Source organism: Giraffa tippelskirchi, chromosome 7 (assembly GCF_054371585.1).
Source record: "Giraffa tippelskirchi isolate mGirTip1 chromosome 7, T2T-mGirTip1v1.2.pri, whole genome shotgun sequence".
Lineage (NCBI taxonomy): Eukaryota > Metazoa > Chordata > Mammalia > Artiodactyla > Giraffidae > Giraffa > Giraffa tippelskirchi.
This window is the reverse complement of record NC_137281.1, coordinates 2,581,826-2,600,502: the sequence shown is the minus strand read 5'-3', so window position 1 is coordinate 2,600,502 and position 18,677 is coordinate 2,581,826. Positions and strand designations below refer to the sequence as shown.

The following is an 18,677-nucleotide window of genomic DNA, read 5'->3' as shown; positions in this document are numbered from 1 at the left end:
AGGGGGAGAGAGCAGAGGAGGAGGGGGAGCGGAGGGGAGCGGGAGGGGGAGAGAGGAGAGGGGGAGGGGAGGGGGAGGGGAGGGGGAGGGGAGGGGGAGGGGGAGGGAGGGGAGGGGGCAGGCAGGCTGAGTGGTGCGGGGAGCGCGGGGAGCAGAGGGAAGTGGACTGGAGAGTCCTCTAGACACCGCGGTGACAGTCACTCAGCCATCAAAAACTCAGACTTGTGGTCACTATAAAATTAATTTCTATGAACCAACCACTTTCAGATCCACAAAGAAATCCCAGCTTCCCCTGAGTAGGAACAACAAAAACAACAGCAGAGGAAAATTCTAAGGGATACATGTAATAGGGAATGTGGAAAACTGAGCCCACATGAGTGTGTATCTTTCCAACATCCCTGAGAGGCACAGAAACCACATTTGCAGAAATGAAGAGCCACATCCGACCCTGGGACAGAGCCCCTGGGCACGGCGAGTGTGGCAGTCCTGCTTCAGCTGAATTATAGATGAGCCCCAGTCCTCAAAACGCACTAACAAGCATTTTTTCAAAAAGTAGACAAATTGATACTAAACTTTATATGGAAAAATCACACCCAGGAGACACCCCAGGAGAAGCAGTATGCAGGCAGAGGGGATGAGCTCAACCAGAACTTAAAACACACCGTATAGGGGCTTTTCTGCTGGTCGAGTGGTTAGACTTTGCCTTCCGATGCCGGCGGTCCATCCTTGGTTGAGGAGTTAAGATCCCATAGGCCCAACAGCCAAAAAGCCAAAACAGAAAAAGAAACAGTATTGCAACAAATTCCACAAAGACTTTAAAAACGGTTCACATTAAAAATTTTTTTTAATTTTTTAAAGATGCCACATACACCATAGAGCCTCTGAGTCACACAGCGATAAGAAAGCCTTGGTGCATCTCCTTCCTCTGGGAAAAGAACCAAACAGAGCACCAGCCGTGTTCCCCAGGCATTTCAAACAGTGGGGTTTGATAAACAGTGCGGTTCACACGCACGCAGATGCTTCTGGGAGAAGACAGCATGTGGCTGCAGCATAAGGTCAGCAGCTGCGAACATTATTAAGTGAATGTTTAATAAGGAACGCGGTGTGTTCCAACTCTCAGAGTATCAATATCTCCCCACGAAGGGCAAACAGCAGCTTCACTCTGGAGAAACCCGGGGCTCGCCGAGTTCACCCGCAATCACCAACGGAGAGAAACAGGGATAACACGGCTCGGCTGGTGTTCCGCCCCCAGCGCGCAGCCTGCATCTGACCCGAAGCGGTCTGGGTGCCGTTCTGTGTGCCTCACACCTCCTTTCTCGGCCGGCTCCCCCTTCCCGGCAGCCCGGGCACCACTCTCATCACCAGGGCTCTAGGGGGAGCAGAGACTGAAGGGAACTTCACTGCGTCCACACAGGCGGCCCCGAGCGTCCACACAGGCGGCCCCGAGCATCCAAACAGGCGGCCCGATCCAGAGACTCAGGATGAACACGAGCCATTCAAGACCAGGAGGGGCTCAGACCTTGGGCAGGAGCCGCTAATCTGCTGACCGCATGGCCCTGAGCCCGGCATCGGGCTCTTGTCTCCTGATAGCACATTTGGACCATGCCTGGAGCACACGTCGGGGTTTATGACAGGTGGAAATTGTTTTCTGAACAAAAAGGATTCTTACATCTTATGTGGGGTGGCCTCGGAGACTGACATGTACGAAAATAGCTGCTCGGCTTCCGGTGAATAGGTGCTGATGGTTGGGGGGAGAAAGGCCATCAGACCAGGAAGGGTTAGGGCAGCTTAGAGTCCCGTGCGGCCTCAGAAGCAGTCAGAAATGTCTGTAGAACCCAGGGCCCGCTCCAGCCTCAGCCTGCAGAAACCAGGTCCGGGTTCCGGGTAGAATCGGTCCTCTTCCTGCGGGGACGCTTATATGAGAGCCGCGTGACAGGAAGCACCAGCCTCTGACTGGACACACCGTGTGGTCTGTCTGTCTGGGGGCACCCAGGTCTCCTCCATCCTCACAGCCTGGACCGCAGGGAGGAGATGCCATGGCCCCCACCCTGACCGCCCTGCTCTGCCTCGGTGAGATGAGGAGGGGCAGGGGGAGCCCTGGTCTGGAGGGACCCCCCAGCCAGCCTGCTCCCTCAGGGGGCCACAGGGCCCAGGAGGCTCCCAGGGACGGAAGGCGCTGCTCAGAGCTGAGGGCAGACCTCTCACAGGGCTCTCTCTTCCAGGGCTGAGCGTGGGCCTGAGGACCCAGGTGCAGGCCGGTGAGTCTGTCCCCAGGGCAGAGCTCCCTCCTCTCGTGGGGACAACGGTCTCCCCCAGGTCATGGGGAGGGGGACGGCAGCTCGGGGCTCACAGAGGGGCAGTCTGGGAGGTCTGGGCTGAGAGCCGGGGTCTGGGGGGCCGCCTGGTGAGGCCGCCTCTGATTTCCTTCCAGGGACCCCCCCCCAAACCCACCATCTGGGCTGATCCGGGCTCTGTGGTCCCCTGGGGGAGCCCCGTGACCATCTGATGTCAGGGTATCCTGGGGGCCCTGGAGTTCCATCTGGATAAAGAGGGAAGCTTAGTCCCCTGGGGCAGACAGAAACCCCTGGAGTCGGGGGACAAGGCCAAGTTCTCCATCCCATACGTGATACTGGGCCACACAGGGAGCTATGAGTGGTACTACAGAACCCCCGCTGGCTGGTCAGAGCGCAGTGACCCCCTGGAGCTGGTGGTGACAGGTGAGGGACACTCGGGGGCCTCAGGCTCTGCCCTCGGGAAGGGGGTCTGCTCTCAGGGGGTGACCCTCTACCAGCCCAGCCCTGGGGAGGGGAGGCTGGGGGCCCCAGGGAACAAGCTGCCTCCCTCTCTCCTAGGAGCCTACAGCAAACCCAGCTTCTCAGCCCTGCCGAGCCCTGTGGTGACTTCGGGAGGGAACGTGACCCTCCAGTGTGGCTCCCGACAGGAATTTAACAGATTCCTTCTGACCAAGGAAGGAGAAGACAAGCTCTCCTGGACCCTGGATGGACAGCGAAGCCCCAGCGGGCAGACCCAGGCCTTGTTCCCCGTGGGCCCCGTGACCCCCGGACACGGGTGGACGTTCAGATGCTACGGATTTAACAGGGACATCCCTCAGGTGTGGTCGGCCTCCAGCGACCCCCTGGAGCTGGTGGTGACAGGTGAGGGACACTTGGGGGCCTCAGGCTCTGCCCTCGGGAAGGGGGTCTGTTCTCAGGGGGTGACCCTCTCCCAGCCCGCCCTGTGGAAGGGAGGGTGGCGGCTCCAGGGAACAAGCTGCCTCCCTCTCTCCTAGGAGCCTACGGCAAACCCAGCCTCTCAGCCCTGCCGAGCCCTGTGGTGACCTCGGGAGGGAGCGTTATCCTCCAGTGTGGCTCCCGTCTGGGATTTAACAGATTCCTTCTGACCAAGGAAGGAGAAGACAAGTTCTCTTGGACCGTGGATGGACAGCGAAGCCCCAGCGGGCAGACCCAGGCCTTGTTCCCCGTGGGCCCCGTGACCTCCGGACTCGGGTGGACGTTCAGATGCTACGGCTTTAACAGGGACACCCCCCGGGTGTGGTCGGCCCCCAGCGACCCCCTGGAGCTCCTGGTCTCAGGTGAGGAAGTCCTGCCCTGACCCCATATATTTGTATAGACAAGACAACGAACTGGGGTCTCTGCCCCCAGGGGAGCCCCTGTGAGAGGGTGGGGAGAGGAGCGTGGGGCTCCAGGACAGACACGCAGACTGAGAGACCGTGAGGCCTGGGGCCAGGCCAGGAGAAGGGGGTCCACGTGGGAAGCGGTCCCAACAACCCAGCGCGCGTCTCTCCCAGGGCTGTCTGGGAAGCCCTCCCTGCTGACCCCGCAGGGCCCCGTCGTCACCTCTGGACAGAACCTGACCCTCCAGTGTCGCTCTGACGTCGGCTACGACAGGTTCGCTCTGTCCAAGGAGGGGGGACAGCACCTCCCCCAGCGCCCTGGCTGGAGGCCCCAGGGGGGGCTCTCTCAGGCCGACTTCTCCCTGGGCCTGGTGGGCATCGTCCACGGGGGCCGGTACAGTTGCTACGGTGGATACAGCCAGTCCTCCGAGTGGTCGGCCCCCAGTGAGCCCCTGGAGCTCCTGGTGGCAGGTGAGGAGCCAGCAGGTCCGTCGGGGACCAGACCCTGAACAGGCCCCGCCGGGGGAGCCCCAGGGGTGATGCTGGGACCAGGTGGAGGGCCCCAGGGAGGGGGACAGAGGGAGATGGGCAAGGGGGGAGGGGGGAGAGGAGAGACTCGGAGAAACAGAGGCAGCGCTGAGGGTCCAGAGAGGCCCGTGGAGTCTCGCTCAGAACCAGGGCCTAGCGCCCTCACCCCCTTCCTCTCTTCAGGATGGCTCGGAGACAGCCCCTCGCTCTCGGTGCAGCCGGGCCCCTCGGTGGCCCCGGGGGAGAACGTGACCCTGCTGTGTCAGTCAGGAGACTGGACGGACACTTTCCTTCTGTCCAAGGAGGGGCCAGCCCATCGCCCCCTGCGTCTGCGCTCCAAGGACCAAGACGGGCGGTACCAAGCCGAGTTCTCCTTGAGTCCTGTGACCTCAGCCCACGAGGGCACCTACAGGTGCTACCGCTCAGTCAGCAGAGAGCCCTACCTGCTCTCACAGCCCAGCGAGCCCCTGGCACTCGAGGTCTCAGGTGAGGGCCCAGTGGTCAGCTCTGAAGGAGCCCCCCTTTCTAGGGTGGGAGTTGGGTGGCTCCAAAGAGAGTCAAGGAGGGTCATGCAGACGGGGACCCAGGCTTCAGAGGGATGGAGGGAAATGCTCCCCCCACACCCTTTCCCACATCCTGTCACCGGGCCTCTCAGGGGTGGGGGAGGAGGCAGAGAGGCAGGGGCAGCCACGGGGCCGATTCAGAGACGCGCTGAGCAGAGTGGGTTCCAGGAAGCTGCAGCATCTCCCCAGTCACAGGGGTCATCCAGAATCCTCTGGGGACCCCAGCCCCTTGACATGGGCTAAACCTAACAGCTCCTGAGACAATGGGGTCTCTGTAAAGTGAGTGGACAATTGGCCCCAGGCCTGTCCCTGGTTGTTTGCTGATCGAATTCTGCTTCCAATCTCAGCACACCTGGTGTCCTGGGGGCGGTGCTGGAGGTTTGGCAGAGAAGCGGGGCAATTGCAGCCTCCAGGGGCTCTGAGGCTGATGGGTGAAAGTTCAGGGATCACGGAACAGGACTTGATGGGTCCCAGCCAGGTAGGGGAGCAGCAGGGCTGAGGAGGGGAGAAGCAGCCCCACCCTCACTCCCTTCCTGATTCCGCAGGAGGTTCGGAGGGTCAGGACCCCCCTCACTGGAGTCAGGGACTGCAGAGTAAGACTGAGGGTCTTGGGGAGGTGGTGGCAGGTCTGGGGCGGGGCAGGGCTGAGTTATGCCCCCGGTTCAGGCCCCTCTGGAGACACTGACTTTGTCACCCCTTCCTATCCCCCTTGCTGTTGGGGCCTCAGTTTCTCCCAGTGTAACAGGAGAGACCCGTGGCCCAGGTCTTAGATTTCCTCAGTTCTGACCTGGGTGTGACCCCGCATCAGGAGAGGAGCACTGGGAGCCCCTAAGAGTGACTGGGGTCCTGTCCCCTCTGCTGCAGCGCAGTGACAGCCTGTGGGGGGTGGAGGACCCAGAGGCCCCTCCACGCATCCCACCCTGCCCCCCGCCCCTGCTATGGTGGACGAGGGGTGGGGACAAAGGAGGACCCTCAGCTCCACCTGAGACCCTCGGTCAGCCTCCTGCAGGTGAGGGCCCCCCAAAGCAGGAAGCTGGTTTCCTCCTGGGGGCCCGCTCAGGAGGAGCTCAGGGCGCCCACGGCCCTGGGTCCAGTCTCGGCTCTGCCCAGGCTGGGCGACCTGGGGCCCGTGATCTCCCTCTCTGTGCCTCAGTTTCCTCCTCTGTAAAATGGGTGGGGTGGATTGGAGATGGATGCGCAGACCACAGCACGAGTCCGCACACAGTAGGTGCTCAGTTAAACGGCATCCCTGGCTCACTCAGACGTCTCTGGTGCCCCAGGCCTCACGTGGTACCCTAGTGTCCTGATCGGGGTCTCGGTGACCTTCATCCTGCTGCTCCTCATCCTCCTCATCCTCTTCCTCCGACACCGGGGTCAGGACAGACGCAGGAAGTCAGGTGAGCAGGGATCCAGGTGCGAAGTGCCCCTGGAGGCTGAGGGGCTTCAGGCTCCACTCAAAGGGAAACCTAACAGATGGGAAGGTCAGCTTATGAAACATCATCCAGAGACTGATAGTTGAAAACTCAGAAAGAAAACACCCACTGTCAGCTCACGGGCCCTGATTTAAGCTGTTCCCTCCTGTCCAATGTCATGAACCACTGAACCACGCGCAAGAGCTCAGGGTGCCTCCTCTCCTCCTGAATCCCACGTGGAGGGCGGGGTCACCACATCCCTGGGGCGAGCCTCTGTCCCGGGTCCCAGCCCAGGCCGAGGCTGACTTCCAACCTCCCACAGGGGCCGCAGACCCAGGGCCCAAGGACAGGGGCCCGCAGACCAGGTAACTCCCGCCCCGAGACCCCCAGACTCCCCCGCCCAGAACACCCCCACCTCCTGCCCCTGACACAGTGTCTCCTCAGCTCCAGCCCAGCCGCAGACACCCAGGACCAGGCCATCTGTGAGAGGAGAGGTGGCGGCCGGCGGGGGGCGGTGGGCATAGAGACTTCTGAGGCAGCGGGGAGATGCTCAGAAGGGTGGGGGACCACACACACCCCCCCGGGGGGCAGGCGGGGTCACAGAGACTTCTGGAGGCAGCGGGGGGGGGGCGTTCAGAAGGGTGGGGTCCGGGGCTGGGGACTGAAACTCCACACAGCACCCCACCCGGGGCACAGGGTGGGGGCTCCAGCCCTGAGGGTATCGGAACCCTGCCCAGCGGTCCCCCCTTCTCTGCTGCAGATGTTGCCGTCAGCGACGCACAGTCTGAGATGGGACTGCAGCTGGACCATCGGGTGAGACCCCGGCTCCCGTCCAGCCGCCACAGACCCTCTGTTGCCAAACTCAGCACAGCGCACAGTCACTGTGCTCACATCCCCGCTCCAGCCACGTCTACGCTGACCCCTCCTTCCCGGCTCCCGGGGTCCTGCTCTGACCCCACCCTCCCCTTGCCCTGCGACCTCAGGGCCCCTCCTTCTGGGCGCCTTTCCCAGCTCCGTGTCCTCTGGCTGACCTTCTGGTGTGGGGTGCAGCCCCAGGTCTCAAGAGGACGCGTGTGTCCGTGACTTGCCTGCAGGCCCCAGGCCCCCCTCCTTCATCCGCCAGCAAAGGGCGCGGGCCCTATGGCAACAAGCAGGCAGAGTCCCAGAATGTAAGGTCCTGAGGAGGAAAGTAAATCAAGAGATGGGGCTGAGCACACGGGGTGGGCACACTCAGGGAGGTCCTGAGGCAGGAGGGACGCGCTTTACCAGGAAGACGGCGGTGTGCTGGGGCAGATGAGCAAGAGCTCAGGGCTCAGACAGAAACCAGGGCCGGAAAAAGCACCCAGAGGCTCCTGGGCAGCAGCAGGCACCTGGAGTTTCCATCAGAAGAGTGAGCTGACCCGACCCAAGGTTCCAAACCTCATCTGGGCACAGCGGGGAGCTGGCTGGAGGAGGGGCGGCCGACCCAGGAGGCGCCTGTCCTGTGTCACTGTCTCCAGGCGGGAGGCAGACCCCCAGGAGGGGACGGACGCCCTGTGAACCCCCGAGATCGAGACGAAGGCGGGAGGTGCCCCCCTCTCCTCCCGGTCGGAGGGATTGAGGGAAGGACGGACAGACACACAGTAGATGGGTCCCTCCTCTCCGGGCCCCCAGGTGCCCCACTCACACATCTCCCCCCCCCCACAGGCTGCCACGTCTGAAGCCCAACAGGAGGTGACCTATGCCCAGCTGAACCACTGGGCCCTTAGGAGGGGGACGGCCACACCTCCTGGCCGCCCGGCGGAGGAGCCCCCAGCAGAGCCCAGTGAGTACGCTGCTCTGGCCTTTCGCTAGCCCAGGAAGGACCTGGACCCCAGGATCCTGGGACAGGAGCTCAGGGACCCCAAAAGGCACAGGAGCTGCCAGCAGTGGACACCACCTAATGACCAGCTGCCAGTCCCTGGGCTCGTAACAGACCACCAGGAGCCCCAGGACCCTTTGAGAATAACCTAATTCTACCCTCAAAGATATTTAATATCCTTATATTTGGGAAATAATGCAACAGACTTCTCTAAAATCTGCATGTGCATGAACAGTAGGCTGTCTCCAAGCTCTATTCCCCTCTGGAGGCACAGGGGGCAGCCTCGCTCAGGTTCTTGGAATAACTGAACTTATTATGCTGGCGGGAATAAGGCTTCCTGTCGGCTGAGGGCCCTGCCCAGATTCCAGAAGCTGTCCCAGTCCTTGCCTTGGGGGTCTTCGCTTCGTCTTTGAAGCCCAAACGGAAGATGAGACTTGCTGCTTCTCTCTGACCTCATCAGTTGCGTCCCTTTCCCACTGTTGAGGCCGCGTGTAACTCTTTGACTCCCCCAGCTAATGTAGGATCATCCCCCTCTCTCAGCCGCAGCTGCATGATGCTTCTGGCCATGTGAGGTAACATGCTACAGGCTTGGGGGATAAGAAAGTAGGTATCTTTTGGGGGGGGGTCTTTATTCTGCCTGTCACACACTGTGAGCGTGCACACCGTTCAATGGTTATTAGTAAACGTATACAGCTGTGCAGCCATAACCCGGACCAATCACAGAACATGTTTCACCATCCCTCAAACTTTGTTCCTGTCTGTAGGTGTGCTCTGATCCCTGCCACTGATTTGCTTTTTGTGTTTATAAATTTGCTTTTTAGGATATTTCATATAAATTACATCAAAAATATTTAGTCTTTTCATTCAGGCTGTTTTCCTAAATTTAGCATAATTTCTTTTGAGTTTTTTCCACGTTTAGCATTGATTTATAGTTTGTTCTTTTTACTGTTGACTATATTCCATGGATTGTATATACTGTGTTTTGTTCATTCACTTACCAAGTAATAAACATTTGAATTGTATCCAATTGTTGACTATGATGAAAAAGCTTGCAAATAATGTTCCACCTATGTCCATGCGTGTAAAAAGATAAATGTGTGTATTGAGAACAAAAACCAAACCACAAGATAACACAGAAGTTGGAAAATGTTTTCAATAAATGATAATCTAAACAATATGCATCAAATGTATGAATTTAAAACACTGATATGTGCAGGAAAAAATTTATAAATTAAAAAAATTTAGAACCATGAATATATTACAAAAGCCTAAAAAAATCAATGACCTCTCCCCTCACACCGAGAATATAGGAAGAGATAGCAAATTATTTCACTTGAAGGTAGAAGGTAGGAATAATAAGGACAAGGGTAGCTAATAATGAAGACAATCAAGAAGTAGAGAAAATCAATTGAGGCAAAAAGCACACTCATTCTTGACAATAGTCATAAATTCTAACCACCACAACCCAGGTAAAAAGAGAGAAACCATATTTTTTATATCATGAAGGAAATTGAAGGCAGCAGCACAAATCCTACACGATTTATTTGGTGACAGAACATTATGAAACACTTGATACCAACATCCGGAAAATGAAGAGGAAACGGAAATATTCAAGTGTACAATTTACTAAATGGACTTGAGATTAAATGGAATATTGATCACTTTATTCATTGACTCGGTAATCAAATGCCCATGATTGAAACGTCATAATGTGGCACAAGGAAGGTAGAATGGTTACTAGTGTTGGTGTGAGGGGGAGGGGGCATACTTGGTCCAAAGGGCACAAACTTGTGGTTCTACAGCTGAACAAGCTCTGGGCATTGAGCATGGAGCAGGGTGGTGATACCCAGTAACACTGGGTCACATTTCGAGTCTTGTGAAGAGAGTACATCCAGTACATCTAACCACACAAAAAAGGAAATCGTAGCCGTGATGATATGGAGTGGTTGAGTGAAACTGTGGGCGTCACTAATTCTCCATGTGTATCAGTTCGGGATGCTTTGCTGGAGATTATGTATTCATTTTTTTAACTTAACAAATAACTGATTGGCTTTATCTGACTGTGCTGGGTCGGAGATGGGGCCCGCAGGATCTTTGATCTTGTGGCCTGGGGGCCACAGTCCATGGGGTTGCACAGAGTCGCGCACGACTGAGCGACTGAACAACACCAATGCACCATTCACTGGGTTGAGCTCTTACTCGGAGCCCCGTGGTTCCGCTCTGGGAGCTACTGGCATTTAGGGCTGGGTCGTTCCTTGTGGTGGGGGCGGCCTGTGCCCTGAGGGATGCTTGGTAGGGTCCCAGGGCTCCGCCCACTGATGCTAGTAGCTCTCCCTCCTTGTGATTTAAATTCGTCACTGTTTCCGAATGGCCCCCCTGGAAGGGGGATAAAGGCCCTGGTTGGGAACAGCTGAGCAAGGTGGTGCTCATTTTAAATACACAGAGGAGGGGCTTCCCTGGTGGTCCAGGGGCTATGACTCCGCGTTCCCAATGCCAGGGCCCCGGTTCAATTCCTGGTCAGGGAACTAGATTGCACATGCCGCAACTAAGACGCTGTGCAGCCAAAGAAATAGATGTTAAACACACACAAAAGAACTTTCCCTGGGTGACTTTGGGCTCGCACTTCTTTCCCACTTGGCAGTTTCTTTTGGAACTCATTCATGCAGACTTTAAAAGGGGGCTATGAACTTACTTCAGCATCTCGAAGAAAGTACATAACAACGAGAAGAATAGCAGCTAACGCTCATGGAAGGGTCGGAATCGTTTAGGAACGGTTCTAAGCTCTTTGCTTATGTAACCTTAATGTTGGGAATAACTCTGTGGGCAAGAGAGGGGGGTGGTATTACTATTCCCATTTTACAAAATAAGAAACTGAGGCACAGAAAGGGTTTTCTGCTTTGTTTGTTGTTGAATCTTTAGGAATCTTAGTTCGTTCAGCTGTAAAACTGTGTGCATGGGATTTGAAGTCAGGCAGGCTGACCCTGACTGAGAAGGAGAGATGGAAGATACAGGAGAGGAAGGTTCTATGATGGACGGGTCCCCAAGCAGCAGGGAGAAAAAGGGTCTGTCCAACAGAACCTTCTGGAGTGGTGGGCATGTCCGGTACAGTAGTCACATGTGGCTGTCGGCACTTGGAAAGTAGCTAGTGGGGCGGGAACTAAAATTTTAATCGTATTTCATATTGATTCTACAAGGAAATCGCCACTTAGCCAGTGGTCCAGGTATCACGTAGCCCCGGTCCAGAGCACCTGAGGAGGGTTTAGCTCCCCAGCGGGGGCTCCGCTTGGAAAGCAGGATGGTGGGCGGACGGGCGGCTGCAGTCTGGACTACTAGGCGGGGGTGCTTGTGGGCTCTGCCCTGCTGGCCCCGGCTTGGGCGAGGAGGTTCAGCTGTGCTGGGAAGGGAAGGGAAGCTGCTTCAGATCTGAATGTGTCAGTCGCTCAGTCGTACCCGACTCTTTGCGGCCCCGTGGACCATAGCCCGCCAAGCTCCTCCACCAGGGGATCTTTCTGACCCAGGGCTCGAACTGCAGGACAACATCTACGGAACACCTTGCTGTGTGCAGGCTCTGTCCCAAGCCCTGCTCCCACGTTCTCTCAGTTAGGCCTTGTATCAACCTAAGAGGCAGGTGCTGTGCATAAGTCCATTGAAAGGATGAGGAAACTGAGTCAGCATGGCAGGGCCCCTACCAAGGGCCAGGGAGAGTCAGGGGCCGGAAGTGTGGTGACCTGCACTGGAAGTGTGCCGACCTATACCGGAAGTGTGGCATTTCCCCTGCTGCTCAGGGATGCAGCAGAGGATGGTGATGGTTAGGGGAGTGACCCAGGGTTTGGGTTTTGCCATCGAGAAATATTTCCAAGAACCAAAAGGACTTTGAAAGAGCCTCCTTCTAGAGGCAGAGCGGGAAGTGAGGGAGCCAGGGAGGGTAGGAACAGACCGGTTGAGGCTGAGAGCAAGGGAGGAAGGGAGAGACAAAAAGAGAGAGGAATCCGGAGAGAGGCGGGAGAGAGAGAGGATCCGTCCACCATCCACAGGCGGAGCCCTAGGGCTGTGGCCAGCCTCTGGAGCGCCCCATCCTTCCAGCTGCGCCCCTCTCAGGGCCGCCTGATATCCCCCCCCTCCCCCCAAGTTCAGAAGCCGTTTCGTTTCTTTGGTTTGCATACACCCACTGCCATTTTTGTTTCTTTTTTGTAAACGTACTTTTCAGTTACATAAACGATACTACCTCCTTATAAAGACAGAAAGGATTTTGGGGTGGTGGTGGGGGAACCGCACCACACAGATTGTGAGATCTTAGTTCCCCCACCGGGGACAGGGCAGAGCCCTAACCACTGGGCCGCCTGGGAATCCCCCCGTCCCTGAAAAGGGAGAAAGGAAAAATAACCCTAACAAATAAGGTTTTGATGACCTCATCCAATCCAGTTCTCATGAAACTGGTGAGGGGTATACACCTCCCAGTTTTGTGTTGGTCTCTTCCAAACACGTAGACCAGCGTTTCTGCACCCAGAGCTATTGGCATTTGGGGCCAGGTCATTCTTTGTGGGGTGTAGGGTCCTGTGCACTGTGGCATGCTCAGCTCAGCCCTAGGGCTCCACCCACTGAATGCCAGAGCTCCTCCTCCCCGTGCTTTGGATAACCAACAATATTTCCAAATGACCGTCTGCAGTTCCCACCTCCTGGTTGCACTGCCAGCAGGAAAAGCTCCTGGGATCCATTGCAGGTTCCATGAAGGAAGAGAATATCCGGGCACAATTGGCAAAGGTGAGGAAATAGAGAAGGGCCTAGAGATAATTTGTGCAAACCTCTGGCCAAAATACCATGAGCCTTGGTCTCCCATCCGCGGATGGGAGATTCCTAAGGTTCTTCCTGCCTTGCTGCTAAAGGCTGGCAGGTGGGACCACGCATTGGTGTCAGACGGCCTTGATCGGAGCTCCAGTTTCCTAGTCAAGTCACCTTTCAGCTTGTAGCTTTAGTTTCTTCATCTGTGTCAGAGGTCTAAGGACCCTCACAGAAACGCTAAGAATAATTCATAAAAGCAGTACTGATTACCAAACAGAAGCAGTTTATCAGACTGTGTCTAGGTGCTTGGTGATGATGGTAATGGTAACAGCAATAATAACAGCCCACTTTCTTGAATGCATGCTAAGTACTTGCTAGATATTTTACTGCATGCATCACATGTAAAGCATTTAGTTTCTCAAGAAAATCCTACAGAGCGGGTCCTGGCATTATCCTCATTTGATGGGTGACAAAGTAGTGGCATGAGGGTGACTTTGTCTAAGTCACAAAGTTAATAAAAGGCAGTTGTTGTTGTTGAGTCACTAAGTCGTTTCTGACTCTTTGTGACCCCATGGACTGCAGCATGCCAGGCTTCCCTGTCCTTCACTTCTCCCGGAGTTTACTGAAACTCATGTCCATCGAGTTGGTGATACCATCCAACCATCTCATCCTCTGCCACCTCCTTCTCTTCCTGCCTTCAATCTTTCCCAGCATCAGGCTCTTTTCCAGTGAGTCAGGCGTTCACATTAGGTGGTCAAAGTGTTGGAGTTTCAGCATCAGTCAGAACTCTGATACAATCCCAGGATGCCTGCCTCCAGATTCTGCCTCTTAGCTAAACTGCTCGCCTCCTGTGAGAAACAGAATATAATAGTCTCTGACCATCTGCTTCCCACGAAGCAGACACCATTGTTATTGCCATTTCACAGAAAAGCAAAGTGAGCCTCAGGGCGGCATAACGTCGCTCCCAAGGACACACAGCTACTGAGAGGCAGATCTAGGTTTTGAAACCTGTTTGTTGCGAGCCCAGCCTGTTATCTTTGGGCCACACCTAAATATCTGGTATGCTGACCCTGGTCTGGTAGAAGACAGTTCTGAGGGGGTGGAGGAGAACGAACATCATATGACCCCCTGGGTGCTCCATCGGTGGTGACGCTGAGCGCGGTTCCGGCACCCTGAGCTTCTGCGCTGTATTGCTCTTCGGTGTGCATGGATCTTGAACGGAATTTGAGTCACTGTCAACTGCTACTGCCCTCCTGGTGTTTGTCCAGTTTACCCGCACGCCTTGGGTGAAGGTTTTGTTTGACTCCTGCGTGAAGTCCACACAAGAGGGCCACAGAGGGGGCTCAGCTGATGAACACTGGCCAACCGAGACAGCAGGAAATGGTGCAGGCTGCCTTGCCTTCATAGACTGTGACCATGGTGCTGAAACCAGACTCAACCGTTGAATCCCGGTCAGCACCGCGGACAGCAGCCGCAGAGCCTGACTCCCTGGGGTTGGGTCCTGGCGGGTGAAAGAGGGAGGGTGTCCAGATACAGGTTGGGGGGTATGGGGGCCACCCAGAGAAGGCGCCAGAATTGTTCAGGAGGGAGGGAAGCTCAATAATGTAGGATATGAGGATCAGACTGACCACATAGTACTGCCATCAGAAGGCAATTCCTTGGACTTCCTGCTGGTCCTGTGGATAAGAATCCGCCTGCCAGTGCAGGGACATGGGTTCGATCCCTGGCCCCGGGGGACATTCTACATGCCACGGAGCAAATAAAGCCTGTGCACCACAGCTACTGAGCCCACGCGCCCTAGAGCTTGTGCTCCACAACAAGAGAAGCTGCTGCAGTGCGAAGTCCACGCAATGCAATGATGAGCAGCCTCCACCTCCACGCCTGGCTCAGGTCCCTGGAGCCTGGTATCACAGGACATCACGGGGGCCTGGACGCTGAGCCCCAGCATCGGTGGTGGGGGGCTCACAGAGCCGACCCTGCTGGGCTGCTGGTCATTGGGCTTCCGGAGGTGGGGGAGACAGACCCCTTCATGGGAACCTGCGTCTTGTCCCCCAGACAAGGGTCAGAATGTGTGGCTCCTCCAGGCTGAGTGCCCCCTGTAGTGAGGTCCACCCTTCACTTGGCAAGTCGCAAGGTCCAGGGGACCCCTGACCAGGGCTGGATGGTGCTTCAGGCCACAATTGGGGTGAGGCCGTTCGTGTCCCGTGTGTGGTCAGCCCCCAGGGTGTCCTAGAGTCGGAGTCCCTCCAGCACACTCTGAGCCCTCCACAGAGGAGGTCACCATGAAGAGTCTGGGCAGTGATGCGGGCACAGCTCCGGGAGGTGCAGAGGGCATCACCCCAGCACGATGGAGCAGGGGGCTCCGCCTTGCCTGGCCCCAGCCCCCTTTTCTCAGGAATCTCGGGGTGTTGTCCGGGGTTGAGTGAAGGCCGTGAGAGGTGTGCGGTCAGATGCTCAGGATGGCGAGGGGCCAGGCTGAGTGGGACAGACCCTGGGAAGCCCCCACACAGCACCAGTCCTTCTCCTGTCCCCCACCATCACAGGACCCCCTGGAGGCGTCAGCGCCGCCACCACTCAGGGCTACTCCTCAGCTGGTGAGTAGCTGACCCCAGCCTGATGGGGGGTTTGGGGGATCTGTGCTGGGATGAAGGTGCCGTCCTCTCCCGGGCTTGGCTCAGGGACTGTGAGAGCACAGCAGGGGGCTGGGAGGCGCAGGGCACCGGGGTGCCTCTGACACTCGTAAGGACCGCGGGAACAGCACCCACCTGGCTAGATGCCCCTGCACCGGGCACGTGATGGCAGTAATGCCAGGACGGCCCATCGTGTGCGGCACTTCTCGGACCTTGTCAGAGCCTCCACCCCTTTTCCTGTGCAGAAATGAGCTTACAGATTCTTGTCCAAAGGCACAGGGATTGGAAGGGAGGAATCAGCCCAGGGCAGCCAGACTGGACCCCACACTCAGTGGGTTTGGCTGCCACTCCGCACCGCCCCCTTGCTGTCAGTGTCCACGGCGGGCCTGGCTCCGCGCTGAGAGAGGGACAGAGGGGCTGGGAGCTCAAGAGAAGGGACTGCTGATGGTTATGCCTGAGGAGCCTAGAAGGGAAGTCACTCGTGCAAAAGCCTAAAGTGGACATTGAGAGGGTTTCCCTGTGGAATCATTCCTTTCTGGAAAGTCATCTAGTCAGTTCTGCTGCAGGCAAGAACTAGAGTCCTGAGACCCCCAATCAACTTCTAGGAGAGTCAGTATCCATGTGGTCCCTCCCCCAGTCAACTAGCTCCTTGAGAGAAGGTGTAGCACTTGTTTCCGGAGACTTAGCTTTTGTGTTTGGCTCTTTCCAGAGGCCCACCTTTGGTGCTTGGCTGTTTCCAGGGACCCAGTTTTGTTCCTACGGTTGCTCGGCTGATTCCAGACATGTTCTGTGAATCCTCCACTGCCCCCAGAGATAAGTTTTCATTGTCTTCTGAGCTGACTCTACAAACCTTCCTAGAGTTTGGTTGGTGATCTTGAATCTGGGCTACGCTCATGCAGCTAACAGCTGATACCCAGTTTTCTGGATCCTGCTTCACCTTGTTCATAAATCAATGTTCTCACAGGCCCACGTGCATCAGCCCTGCATGTGGTGGTGGGTACACAGGTTCTAGGTCCCAGTCTGTGCCTCCACCATCCCCCAAAATTTAGCGAGGGAAAAAAGACAATTAGTGTTTTCTGATCCAAGATTGTGTCTGAGGGGACCTGTGTCTGGGTGAAGGCGTAGAGCTGCTCCCATCCCTTTACAAGCACACAGCCATGAATGCACAAATGCACCCATTTGTACCCAAACACACCTGCACAGTGTAAAGTGTATACATGCATACATACCCCCTGCATGCACGTATGCACACACAAACATATATGCACACACTGCACAAACATATACACTCATGCAGACACTCACACGCGTGGACACGGTGGACTGGCTGAGGGAGTTGATGAGGCCATGACTGCACAGGGAGGGTCCCTCGGGCTTTAGGTCCACACAGAGGAACAAGCAGGCCCCCATCCCCCACCCCACCCAGTTCATCCCCACTGGACGCCATGCATTCTCCAAACACGAGAGGGCCCAGCAGCTATAGGACACTGTCCTTGATCTGACCTATACCCCTCACCGGGCTAATGCCCTTCAGATTTGGGATTGGAGGCCATTCATCCCAACAAGCATACAACTGCTGCTGTAACAAATTACCACTCACATAGCGGCATCAAACAATGCAGCTTATTACCCTACAGTTCAGGATGTCAGACGTCTCAGATCCGTTACACGGGGCTGAAATCCGGGGTGGGCAGGGCTGTGTTTCTTCTGGAGGCTCCAGGGGAGGCTCCATTCCTTTACCTTTTGCAGCGTCTGGGGGCCGTCCGCACTCCTTGGCTCATGGCCCCTTCCTCCACCTTTGGATCCTCCCTCTGACCAGGACTCCTGCTTCTGTGGTCACGTCTCTTCTCCTCACTCTCTGACCCTCCTGCTTCTCTCTTACAAGAACCCTGGTGATTACATTGGGTCAACCTAGAATATCCAAGGTCATCTCCCCTTCCCAAGAGCCTTAACGCAGTCACACCTGTAAAGACCCATTTTGCACCTAAGCTCACATAGCAGCTAAGGTAACACAGCACCTGTCTACCTGAGTGGGTGTCCATCCGGAGCACCACATCCATTCATGGGCTCCTCTGGGCTTGAATGCCTCACCCTGAATTCTATTCATCTCCTTGCAGGGATGTTTCCTTCTGTTTCCACTAGCTTGTGAAATAATGAATTCTTGAGAGTCTATTTCCTGTGTCCCTAGAGCCTCTATGTAAGAGGAGGTCAGGTAGGAAGCAGTGGAGGCTGGAAACACCCCCACCGTGTGACCCGCAGGTGCCCATAGGGACAGGTGGCCCCTGTGTGACGGGACTGCGGCTGCCCACCAGCACCGTGTCCTCCCTTCCTGGGCTCCCAGCGAGATGGTCTCTCAGCCTCCTTGCAGTTCTCTGTGTCCTGGAATGACGTTCACAGTGAGCAGGATGCACGGAGCTGCTTCCAGGCCTGGCCCCAACCCTCCCTCACAAGATCCTCACGGTTGGTCCTTCTGCCAGTGGGCACAGATGCCCTGGGCGACCTCGGCAGCACACACTGGGTGTGGCGCCTGGCTCGCAGGTTGACAATGGAGTAGAGCTCCCTGCACCTCTTGTATTAGTCCTGCTTCAGGCTTCTGTAAGTTGATGCTTTAACATGCGTGATACATGTACAATAAAAATGAATTGAGAACGGAGTTGGGAAGCCCCGAGGCTGAGCTCTTTCACCCTTGGCCTCTGCTACAGCTTACCTTACATTCCTGGGTAGAAGGATGGTTACTTTATCACCTAGCTGAAGGGTGACGATTTTTTCTTCTCGCCCAGCAACAGCCACCAATGAGAAGTAGTCACAATACAGCCAACAAAAATAGGCCAGCTCGGCCAATGAGAAGCAGTCCAGCCAATAGGAAACAGCCACAGCCCAGCCAATGAGAAACAGGGAATTTCAGCCAATGAGACATGGTGAACGTCCCACATGAGAAATAGCCACGATTCAGTTCAGTTCAGCTCAGTTGCTCAGTCCAGCTGACTCTGTGTGACCCCATGGACTGCAGCACGTCAGGCCTCCCTGTCCATCGCCAACTCCCAGAGCTTGCTCAAAACTCATGTCCATCCAGTCGCTGATGCCATCCGACCATCTCATCCTCCATCGTCACCTTCTCCTGCCTTCAGTCTTTCCCAGCAACAGGGTCTTTTCAAATGAGAAAGATCTTCACATCAGGTGGCCAAAGTATTGGAGTTTCAGCTTCAGCATCAGTCCTTCCAATAATATTCAGGACTGATTTCCTTTAGGATGGACTGGTTGGATCTCCTTGCAGTCCAAGGGACTCTCAAG

The 18,677-nt window shown here is 56.1% G+C and overlaps 1 protein-coding gene across 5 annotated transcripts; it reads left to right on the top strand.

The window, feature by feature from the left end:
* The first annotated feature begins 1,381 nt into the window (after positions 1-1,381).
* On the top strand, positions 1,382-8,997 carry LOC145512268 (leukocyte immunoglobulin-like receptor subfamily B member 3). Of its 5 annotated transcripts, XM_081505878.1 has the most exons (13): positions 1,382-2,070; positions 2,223-2,258; positions 2,643-2,717; positions 2,853-3,155; positions 3,290-3,592; positions 3,809-4,105; positions 4,346-4,648; positions 5,271-5,318; positions 6,006-6,122; positions 6,460-6,502; positions 6,582-6,619; positions 6,898-6,950; positions 7,824-8,997. In XM_081505878.1, the coding sequence occupies exons 1-13, from the start codon at positions 2,037-2,039 to the stop codon at positions 7,968-7,970; spliced, it is 1,797 nt and encodes a 598-aa protein (XP_081362004.1). In that variant the 5' UTR covers positions 1,382-2,036; the 3' UTR covers positions 7,971-8,997. The 5 variants fall into 5 exon arrangements, with proteins under 5 accessions (XP_081362004.1, XP_081362005.1, XP_081362008.1 ...); XM_081505879.1 differs by lacking the exon at positions 5,271-5,318 and having other exon boundaries at positions 1,766-2,070; XM_081505882.1 differs by lacking the exons at positions 3,809-4,105; positions 5,271-5,318 and having other exon boundaries at positions 1,766-2,070.
* Positions 8,998-18,677: the final 9,680 nt, after the last annotated feature.

Excerpts from the sequence above, each read along its gene's own strand:
- LOC145512268 (XM_081505878.1), top strand. The coding sequence starts at position 2,037 with ATGGCCCCCACCCTGACCGCCCTGCTCTGCCTCG. Across the intron at positions 5,319-6,005 it reads CTGGAGTCAGGGACTGCAGA|GCCTCACGTGGTACCCTAGT; the intron begins GTAAGACTGAGG and ends CTGGTGCCCCAG. Across the intron at positions 6,503-6,581 it reads GACAGGGGCCCGCAGACCAG|CTCCAGCCCAGCCGCAGACA; the intron begins GTAACTCCCGCC and ends GTGTCTCCTCAG.